The sequence below is a fragment of the Festucalex cinctus genome, chromosome 12 (genome assembly GCF_051991245.1).
Source record: "Festucalex cinctus isolate MCC-2025b chromosome 12, RoL_Fcin_1.0, whole genome shotgun sequence".
NCBI lineage: Eukaryota > Metazoa > Chordata > Actinopteri > Syngnathiformes > Syngnathidae > Festucalex > Festucalex cinctus.
Window position 1 is genome coordinate 18,940,935 of NC_135422.1, and position 10,192 is coordinate 18,951,126.

Here is a 10,192-nt window from a genome sequence, read left to right on the forward strand (position 1 = left end):
TTACATTTTGACAGTAGGTGGGCGCTTTTGAATCTCTTTAATGTATGGCAGTTTTGATCTAGGTCGGGACACATATCAGTTTTGTGGTTGATGGTGACAACAACAAAAAAAAAAAGTCAATGATTAACAAAACAAAATGCCATTTCATTTGGTAGCAACCAGACAAAATCTTTCGGACAACAGTGTTGTTTTTTAAGACACGTGGAAATGGCTGAAATGATACTAAAATGGCCACTTCAAGACTAAATGGAAGACTTCTGTCTTTTTGTTTTGGCATTGGTTCTTGAGATGTTTTTATATCTCTACACATGATAGACATGCATACTTATTTTCATGTTTGCTACTGTATGTTTGGCTTTGGGGCTCAGTTTTTAGAAATTCAGTCAATGCTCTCAAAAAGGTGATTAATTTGGCCTAAGAATTATAACGGCAAAGAAATGAAGCAGCACGTTTGGGCCATAGTGTGGTCTCTGTGGTATCGTACACACAAGAAGAAATAGTTGACTCAAATGAGTTTTTGAGCTGGAGAGAAAATTGCTGCAGTCAATAATTCATGAGAGCGTTTGTTGGCCAGTTTCCAGTCATGTGTGCTGTACTGCGCTTTACCTCCTTGTCACTGTCGCTATATTTCTCCGTCTCTGGATGTTCCTCGACGGGGGACGATCCCTGAGGGCGTGGTCTCTCGCCCTCGGTGAAATGAGACGGCTCGTCACATGCCTGTCGACGACACTGGTGTTAGGCCATGCTTTGATTTGATAACTCTTTTTTTTTTTTGCTGTTTCTGTCAGCTTCATGTTGCCAAAAGGAAGCAAAAGGTGGGATCATGACACTTTGCTGAGGCATTGACAGTTGTGATATTTCTTCAGTGGTGGGGAATAACAAAATACAAAAACTTAGTTGCTATACTAGAGTAGATTTTAAACTTGAGCATTTCATCAACCATGGGTAGCATGTCTATACACAAGGTGTAACTGCAGAGAGGTAAAGCCAACTGCATTTGAGATTTTGATTTTGAACCAGTGGTTCCTATTAATCTACACTGCTCAAATGTGTATTTAGACTCACCGAGTGGTCCTCTGAGCCAAGGTCTGGCGCTCGCAACCTGCGTCCAGCTCCTACAGATATTAACACAACACACTACTTCAACATTTGTTTGTAATATCAGAATTGTTTTATCTCATCTGAGCCTGAAGTCTGCTGCGTTGAGACTTTATGTAAAGTTCTTCCTGGCAACAATTCCCTCCGGGGCCCATCTCCTCCATGTTCTGTTAAGTGATCCTCTTTATTGATCCATACATGAGACGCATTTCCAAAAAGGGAAAATCTGACTACAAATGCATCTTGTTGCTTGTTGTTAGTGTCGGGAGTGATAGCATGTCCTCAGATTTTATGTATGCGGATCTTTTGACTTTTTTTTGATCACGTAGCATGGTAGCTTCCACCGATGCTACCATTTCCCCAGGCAGTTCTAAACACTAAATGCACTTTTTATGTTTGATATCATGTACAGTACGTACTATTTATGTGCCATAGATGGTATACGTACAAAAAACATGACTGCAAATTATTTGATAATTCAACTGGGTTTGATGGAAAGCACACGGCTGGACATCATACCTTAACAAATTCACTTAACTTATTGAGTTCTTACAAAAAAAAAAAAAGTCATTCCTTCTGGTGTTTACTGAGCAACCTTTCCAAAAGGAGGCTGCTGTTAACAAGTCATCCAACCCAAATTTTAGGATACACATTTAAGTATTTCTACAAACTTCACGTCACTCATATACCCAAATAGTGCAAAGGTAAAAAAAAAATTAAAAAGTAGTTTAAAAAGACTCTACCCAGCTGAATTAGCTTTGATGTAGTTAAGCTACTTTTGTCATTTATTGTAGATTAGCTTGCTACATTTCTCTGGTTGGTAGCTGCAGTGTTAATAAAGCTTCATATAATGTAGAGTAACTTGTATCTTAAAGTTATACTATATTTTCCAATCACTGCATTTGAGTGACTGGAAAGACCCATTTGAGCAGAACAGTACCAGCAGCAAGCTGTTGGCTCACTGCCCCCACTCTCCCTCCGCCACCCCACTGGTGAAAACAAACACTGTAATAATAATAATAATTTATAATAATAATACAGTTAATGAGCACAGTATTTGTCCTGCTCTCATTAATTTGTTGTACCATAGCAGGTGCAACTCTCAACCGAACCTCCCCTTTCACATCCAATATATTTACACTATATTTTTTTCGACCAAGAGATTGTTATCACCACACATGACATAAAACCCCCGTGAAGAGGAGTAAAAACAAAACATGATAAATGCACGACGCGGATGGAGTAGGAGTTTATACAACTGCTACACCGCGTAATGTTGACATTAATTACATGTATACAAAATTAATATACCCAGATGATTATCATGAGACCAGGTAGCTAAAATTGAATTCAGCTGATACAAAGTTGTGTGGTAATGGTCAAGCGTACTGTACTACATGTTTACTTGCATAAAATAAGACCTCACTCACACTGCTAACGTTTGTCATGTGAGCTGCAACTGCTTCTTTAAGTGCGTTAGAGTTAAGAGATGGCGCTATGTTAGCTTTTTTTTTGGGGGGGGGGGGGGGGGGGTAGCTTTTTTTGGGGGGGGGGGGGGGGGGGGGTCATCAAATGACATTCCACTTAGCGATAAGAAGAAACAAACAACAATATAAAACACTGGTCCACATTCATTTTCCCCAATGAAACATTGCCAACATTCACAACAATATAATCTCGACGTCGAATAAAAAGTCTGAATACCTGAGATTTACTCAAGCAGTTCACCTACCTGCTGAAGTTGTTTGTTCAAGTCCTGGAAATGGCTTGAGGTCCTTTTAAACACAACAAGTGACTCAAATGATTTGTTCAGCCTCGCGTAGACAAAGAGGGCGGGAGTACACACCTTATGTGTGAACATGTGTCACTCTGTCAGAATGACTAACGGTGTTGAATAAAACTAAAAATGTAGCTTAAAAATATCTGATTCTGTCAAAGTGCAAGTTTCCATCACGGTTGATTCAACACATTGTGGATGAATTATGGTATTAATTTTGGCTAGAACCATAAAAGAATGTGGATCCAGGATTTGTTCTCCCAATTTCAGTTTTGAAAAATTTCCTTCATTCCACATTGAATCATCCATTAATCCCGTTAGGGTCATAATTTAAACCCCATCTAATGTCATTGCTTTGTGTGATAGGTACCCATACATTGAAGTCAGCTCAGAAAATTTCCCGGCTTCAGAAGGGTATGCAGTTGACTCCATTATTCGGTGTTACCCGTGCCAAACTTTGTGAAACATTGGTGTAAACCACGAACAGTATTTTGCCATGAAATAACTAAAATTCAGATTTTATTTTTTTTTAGAGCGCGAATAGGCAACAAATATGTGTAGGTGCATGAAACAGAAAGGTGGGACACGGGTATGAAATTTTTACACCCAAGTGAGACTCATTTCTCCCGTCCCACACCAGGCAAACCTCAGCTCTACTGTTGCGTTTATGATATGTTAATAGTTGTGAACTGAAAGCATCTCTCCTCTCTTCATCCTGCAAAGGCTGATGTTCCAGGATGTTGTCCTGAAGTGGATTAGATGGATTAAAGATAGCGACGAGAGGGCGTCGGGCTGTTTCAGGGCTACAATCATCTTAGCTTGTGTCAAGTGCATGGCACTGATGAAGTGCTGTTTTCTTTCATTCGCTGTGTGCGATGAGCTTTATGTGACTCTCCGCAACACGTTTTCAAGTCCAGCAACGCCTTTCTCAAATATTTGTCATAGCTCTCTGCAAAATCCTTAACTCATTGACTCGCAGCCATTTTCACTGAAGCAACCCCCTTCGCTATTTTGACTGATATTGCAAGGCCCACGGAATATTGTGTTCTATTGCTATAAAAACATGGAACCTACCAAAACAAAGATTAGAGCCTCTTCTTTCATCTGGGAAATAAAGTATATTTTATCTGTTTCCGTTTTGCAGCAATTAGCATTAGAATATAGTTAAGTTTCATCATTATTCACATTCCTGATGAAGACGTTGTCAAAAAGAGCTTGTTGCAACATGGCCCTGGTTGATCTCTTATACTCTGCTGCCTCCTGCTGGCCGTTTTTGTAATAACTATCATTGCTTCAACATTCTCTTCAGTTCAGAGGCTTCATCAACGCCTTCTTTATGCTCTAGCATAAAAAAAAAACATAAAACGTATAAATACGTCTTTGGCACACTAGTAATATTTAAAATAGAATGTATTTACACATTTTTGGAAGCAAATGAGCTAAGGGAGACATAATTATGCGTTTTTCACACTTGAAATGATTTCTAAGGTGTCTTAATATGCTTTAGCAAAAGATCAAGAATTAAGATACACTTTTGCCCCACTCTAGTGAGATGTACAAAAAAATGGATGGATGAGCTATTTTGAGAGGATGGTCCTGCTCACTGCAAATGAGTCAAGGACCACCTCATATACTGCTCAACCAATGGTGAGCGCAGTTTTATCTTTCGACAAGGGGGGGTGGTTATTATTTAGATTAGCCATACAGATGTCACAAACGGTAAAAAAAACTGTTTGGGTACTTTGACACTAGATGGGTGGGCACTGGACAGGCACTCCAAAATCCACCTATTTGTATGCAAAAACAAAAAAGTTACGTTTAGCTGATATTTCCCCTTTAACACCTGCTTTCATTGATAAACATTTGATAACCACACCTGTTTGGCGTCACAGTTGAGACATACTGAAGCAGCATTTTGTCAGTAGCAGGGGATGCTGCAGATGACTCGCTGCAGGTTGACACTGCAGCTCGAGACGTGGGTGTGGCTGCTCTTCCCTTATCTGTTCCTTTTACAAGCGCAATGCCGTGAGACCCGGACGTTCTTCTCGTTTGATGCCAATCATAATGTCTTGCAAAAACAAAACCCTAAAGCGCTTAAGAGATTGTTTCCTGTCTGATTGTCTTGCGTAACTCGACCAAAGTCATCAAAAGTCACACAGCGGCTTGCTTGTGCTCGGACACAAGCTCCTTTCACCGCAGACGAGCATATCATAATAGGATTTCAGCCAAGAAACACAATTAGCTTTCAACCTCGTGCTGTCAATATACAGAATTCTTATCAACTGGAACAAGAAATTGAAGCTAATTCTTCAACATAATCTTCAAATTTCATATCTTAATAAACTGCGCCCGTTCCCACGAAGGGATTATGTAAACAACCTCCACTGAACTCTCTTGCCATTTGACTTCATTACCGCAGCAACAACATCGATAAAATCAGTGTTGAATCAACTTTTTTTTTTTTTTTATTGAAGGGAATTTTTCAGAATTTCAGTTATGTGTAACTATTTGTTTCATATTTGGGCTGGGACAAAATATCAATATATATGACATTGTTGTCGATCATGTTCCAGTATCGATACGGAGACCCGGCAATTTTCCAATTTTGGAAGTGTTAGTATCCAAAACATAATTCCATATTCGCCAAGTCAGTACAGGGGTGAGGAGTTTAACACCCGACGTTCACTCATCCCAACCATTTTATACAGTACAATATCTAATTATCACATTATGGGAATTTGTGTCAACTGTGTGAAATCTTACACATTTCACTGTGTTCTGTTGGAAAGGTTTAGACAGATAAATGCTGTGTTTTCTGCACTGACTTGTCAGCTTTGCCTGAATTTCTACCTTTTTTTTTTTTTTTTTTTAAATCCATAAAGCCTGTGTGTGTATATTATATGGATCAAGGAAAAGTCAAATCTTTTTTTTTCCCTACCTTTGTAACTTTGCAAAATGTTTTGTACGTTTTCTTCAATTTCTTCATGAATGTCACAAGACATATTTAGGATTTTGTTGGTTTTTACTTTAATGTCATTCAAAAAAGCTGCAACCATTTTCCGGCACTGTCCGACGGGACTTGTACTTCACCGCAGAACTAAACATAGGAGCCACCTGGCTCACTTCCCAACTTAAATCCTTTTTTTCCCTCTTCTGACCTTGAGTGCCAAGCAGCCTAAAAAAAAACACAAAATGGACACCTTTTTATCTCCGAGATATTACAGAACCTGAGACGTGAACTGCAGCACGTACTGAAGCATGATACTCAAGCTTCAGATATCTTGATACTGATAAGACATGGACCTGAGTTTTGATTTGAACTTTTAAGTTCGCTTTTTAAGACTTTCTTTTTACATACAAAATACACAATCCAATCAACACCTGACGTTATGATATTTAAAAAAAACAATAACAAAAAAACAATCATGCGGATCTGTTTTAAAATGTAATCCAATTAAAATCATAATCAAGAACCATTATGCGAGACCAGACCAATCCAAATTGGTACTCAAGAAACGTGATACTCAAGATTCAACTCACTTGATATATTGAACTGCGTCAATGTGAGCTGCTCAAATCTCGTAACGACTTTTCTGCTTTTTTTTTTTTTTTTTAACCTGCAAACATTCATACACTGCAAAACTATATATAGTTTTGTCAGGGTATTATTGAGTTAGGTTATACATAACTCAATAATCACCTGACATGATAAAAATTAATCATACTACTCTCAGCTTCGAAGACGACTTAAAAATCAAATTCAAATCACATCCAGGAATAACTTGACCAATCGAATCGTTATACTCAAGAAACATGATACTCGGGCTACAGCAATCTTGAAATTGAAACATTTGTTATGAACGTCTAATCTTCTGATAACAAACTATCTCCATTTAACATGTACTACTCACTTTAGGCTGATTGCCAGCCAATCACAAGGCATATACTGACACACCTTTTGATATTTTATACCTTTGGACAATTTAGAGAGTTCAATGAAGCTAGTATGCATGTTTTTGGAATGTGGGAGGAAGCCAGAGTACACGGAGAAAACCTACTCAAGCACAGGCACGACATACAAACAAGATGCTAACCACTCGTCCATCGTGCTGCCTCTAATTTGAATCACAACCAGAAATAACTGGCTAAAAGGCTTTAACCTACAGTGGTATGGAATTCCAGCATAAAATATTCAACCAAGTGACGGCTTGTAAGTCTGAAAACTCGAAGGTTTGTGCATTTGGAAATTCAAGATACCATTGTCAAGTTGTTGTGACCTTCGGCTTTTCCCGTCAGGGGTTGCCAAAGCGAGTTATTCGCATGATTTGTTTGGCACAGTTTTCCACCAGATGCCCTTCCCAATGCAACTAATTCATTTTCTATCTGGACCTGCCTGGACCGGCTATGGCTGCAGCAAGTGACTCGAGTCAAACCTCCTGCCATCTGCATGAAATTCAGCAGGATGTACCGCTATACCACCAGTGGAGACCGTCCTCCAATAAATACGACCACGTAGGTCGTTTTGAAAAGGAGCCAAATTACGACCAAGTGTTATGTATTTTAGTTTAGCAACCTCTATCAGCCATGTTAAAGCGATACACCACTTATTAATCATTTTCCAGTATTGGATTAGGCATCGTGTACAAAGAATAAAAGTGCAAATATCTGGCATCTTGTTACCTGAATTTTATTTTAAACCGATTAAGTCTCAATTTTCTAAAGCACCGTGAGGGACGCCATTTTTCCTGGTGTTTTATTAGTAGACTGTTGACTACATGTTTTGTAACGACGTACAACCTCACTGTGCCTTTTCCTAAACTCAACCATTAGTGTCCCATGTAACGACGTAATCGCGGGTACTGCACAACCTCACAGAAAGCCTCATCCTAACCTCAACCATTCGTCCGACGGCGAATTGACATACATGTTAACACTAAAAATGAACACGAAAATTATTACTGGACTGTTAGCTCAGTAAGTTAGACGTTAAGTCTCTTGCACAGATGATCTGGGTTCGAGTCTCACTTTTGTATTTTTTCCGCAATTAAACGTGGGCGATAGAAAGGTCGCTAAACTACAACACATAACACTTGGTCATATTTTGGTGCGTGGTAAAACGGCCAATATGGGCGTTATTGTCGGAGGAAGTTGTTGCACTGTAATGTGCTTGTAACGTAAAGCCTGCAAGAATTCTCCCCATTTGACCCGACTGCACCGAACAGCCTTGAGGCAACAAGAACGTGTGATGCATCAGGGGGCAAGTCAGCAGGCTGTGAGAGGAACAGCAAAGAATGACAAATTTCACCCACATTTGGCATCTGTTTTTTTTTTTTTTTTAAACAGGTGGCGGCTGTAAACACATCTTTTTCTTAGGTTTTTTGTTTTTCTTTTTGTCTAGTGCAGACGCAGTTTTGAGTGTCCTGAGGCCGCCACAGAAAGCGCGTCTGCAGCAGCAGCAGCAGCAGCAGGATCGCCAGAAGAGATGATGACATCTCTGCAGACGACACACCCAGCGCTCACTGCAGGTCGGCATTAGCACCTCGCACACACGTCGCACACACTGCTGCTGAGTCAGCATGTTGTTCAGCCCAAACATCCATCCATTTTCCGATACTGCCCACCCCAAGAGTGTCAAATTCCTTTTTGTTGCGAAATGTAAAAGCCATATAAATCTATAATCACCTGGATTTATTTCACATACAAAGTTGCACCTTAATTATTTTTTTTTAGAACCACAAATTGCATTTGAAATCATAAGTCATGGAAAATAATGGCAGGCAAATATTTTGGTGTATATCGTAACGATTTCCGAATTTACGTTAAAAATCGGTCTGGTCAAAATAAATGCTTGTAAAACCGGTTCAAGTGAAATAAAATGTTTATTTATGTACAGCCTTTCTGCCAGAATGAAAAGAATAAATCTATTCAGTGAGAAACATTACAAAACTGCATTTGTGTTAGTGGACCACAAAAGTTGATATGGTAAGCCGTCTTGCCCTAGGGCCTTGACTTCAACACCCTGTCCGATACCTTTGGGGGGCTTTGAGATGGAGACTCTCTAAGCTGACTTTGAGCTAGAGGCGAGGTACACCTTGGACTGGTCGCCAGCAAATCGGAGGAAACATACCGACAAAATATGGGACTGGTCGCCACTCCATCACAGGGCACGCAGTTTTGCTCTCATTTTCATCCATCCATCCATCCATCCATCCATCCATCCATCCATCCATCCATCCATCCATCCATTTTCTTGACCGCTCATTCCTCACAAGGGTCGCGGGGGGTGCTGGAGCCTATCTCAGCTGGCTATGGGCAGTCGGTGGGGTACACCCTGAACTGGTTGCCAGCCAATCACAGCTCTCATTTTCATTTGTAGGCCATATTGTAGTTATGATTGGAAATCATAACTGTATAATCACCTCTTCATATTATTACAGATACAGTGGCCCTGCATTTTGCATGTTTTAATAACTTATTTTGTTTCAAATTATGAGTTATGTAAATCAGTGATGACCAAACATAAATATGATTGATCAATTCATCTTGACGGCATTTGGTGGGGAAAAAATGCTTGTCCAATAGGAAGAAAAAAATGCTATTTTCCTGCAGATTTTCTGCCAAAATGAAAACAAACAATATAAAAAAATACGAAGTAAACAAACTTGATTTGCTTTGTTATACCACAAAAAAAAAGCATGCGGTATGCCGGATGTCAGGCCTTGAGATTTAGTGATTTTGAGTCTTTAATTAATGACGCTATCATGCTTTTTTATTTTTGGAATATGGGAGGAAGCCAGAGTGCCCATGCAGGCAAGATTCAAACCCCAAACCACATAAACGACCTCTTCCCCACCGCGCTGTCCTCACCCCAAACACGATTAAACATCAGGTTAAAAGAGGACGAATGTTCACCTGTGCCAGAGGGCGCGCCATGCCAGTTAGGGAAGGCCAGGTGGAAACAGTCGCACATGATGGCGGTGGCAGAGGCGTCTGTAGAGAGGTCCTAAGCCGTCAAAGGCGGGGGACAGGTGGCAGCGTGGCGGGGAAGAGGCTTTTCCTTCCCCTCTTCGGCTGGTCCCGGATCCGGCGAGAGGCGAGTGAGAGCGCTCGCTGCCGTCTGAAGACTGGCTTGCCCTGTAAACATCGCAGACCTCCAGCGCGACTCGATAACTTGATTATGGGAGGAGCTGCCCCCCCACCACCCTCCACCCCATCCCCTCGTTTTCATCCGCCATCACCATCGCCCCCTCCCAGCACAGACTCCTCATCCCTCAATTTCTCCTTCTTAATCCTCCTCTTCCTCCTCTTCCTCCCTCC

At 40.4% G+C, this 10,192-nt stretch overlaps 1 protein-coding gene and 1 long non-coding RNA gene across 3 annotated transcripts in view; one reads left to right on the top strand and one right to left on the bottom strand.

Moving 5' to 3' along the window:
- The window catches only part of LOC144031141 (uncharacterized), a 30,770-nt gene extending 20,715 nt beyond the window's left edge, over nucleotides 1-10,055 (bottom strand). The window contains exons 1-3 of the mRNA XM_077537935.1: nucleotides 9,788-10,055; nucleotides 1,066-1,115; nucleotides 607-717 (exon numbers count right to left, since the gene is read on the bottom strand). Coding sequence (XP_077394061.1) covers nucleotides 607-717; nucleotides 1,066-1,115; nucleotides 9,788-9,845 — 219 coding nt within the window. The 5' untranslated portion in view covers nucleotides 9,846-10,055. The remainder of the gene's footprint in view (nucleotides 1-606; nucleotides 718-1,065; nucleotides 1,116-9,787) is intronic.
- The window catches only part of LOC144031143 (uncharacterized), a 43,066-nt gene that overhangs the window by 22,722 nt on the left and 10,152 nt on the right, over nucleotides 1-10,192 (top strand). For both annotated transcript variants that reach the window (XR_013287454.1, XR_013287455.1), the window contains exon 3: nucleotides 8,274-8,400. This is a non-coding gene — a long non-coding RNA (uncharacterized LOC144031143). The remainder of the gene's footprint in view (nucleotides 1-8,273; nucleotides 8,401-10,192) is intronic.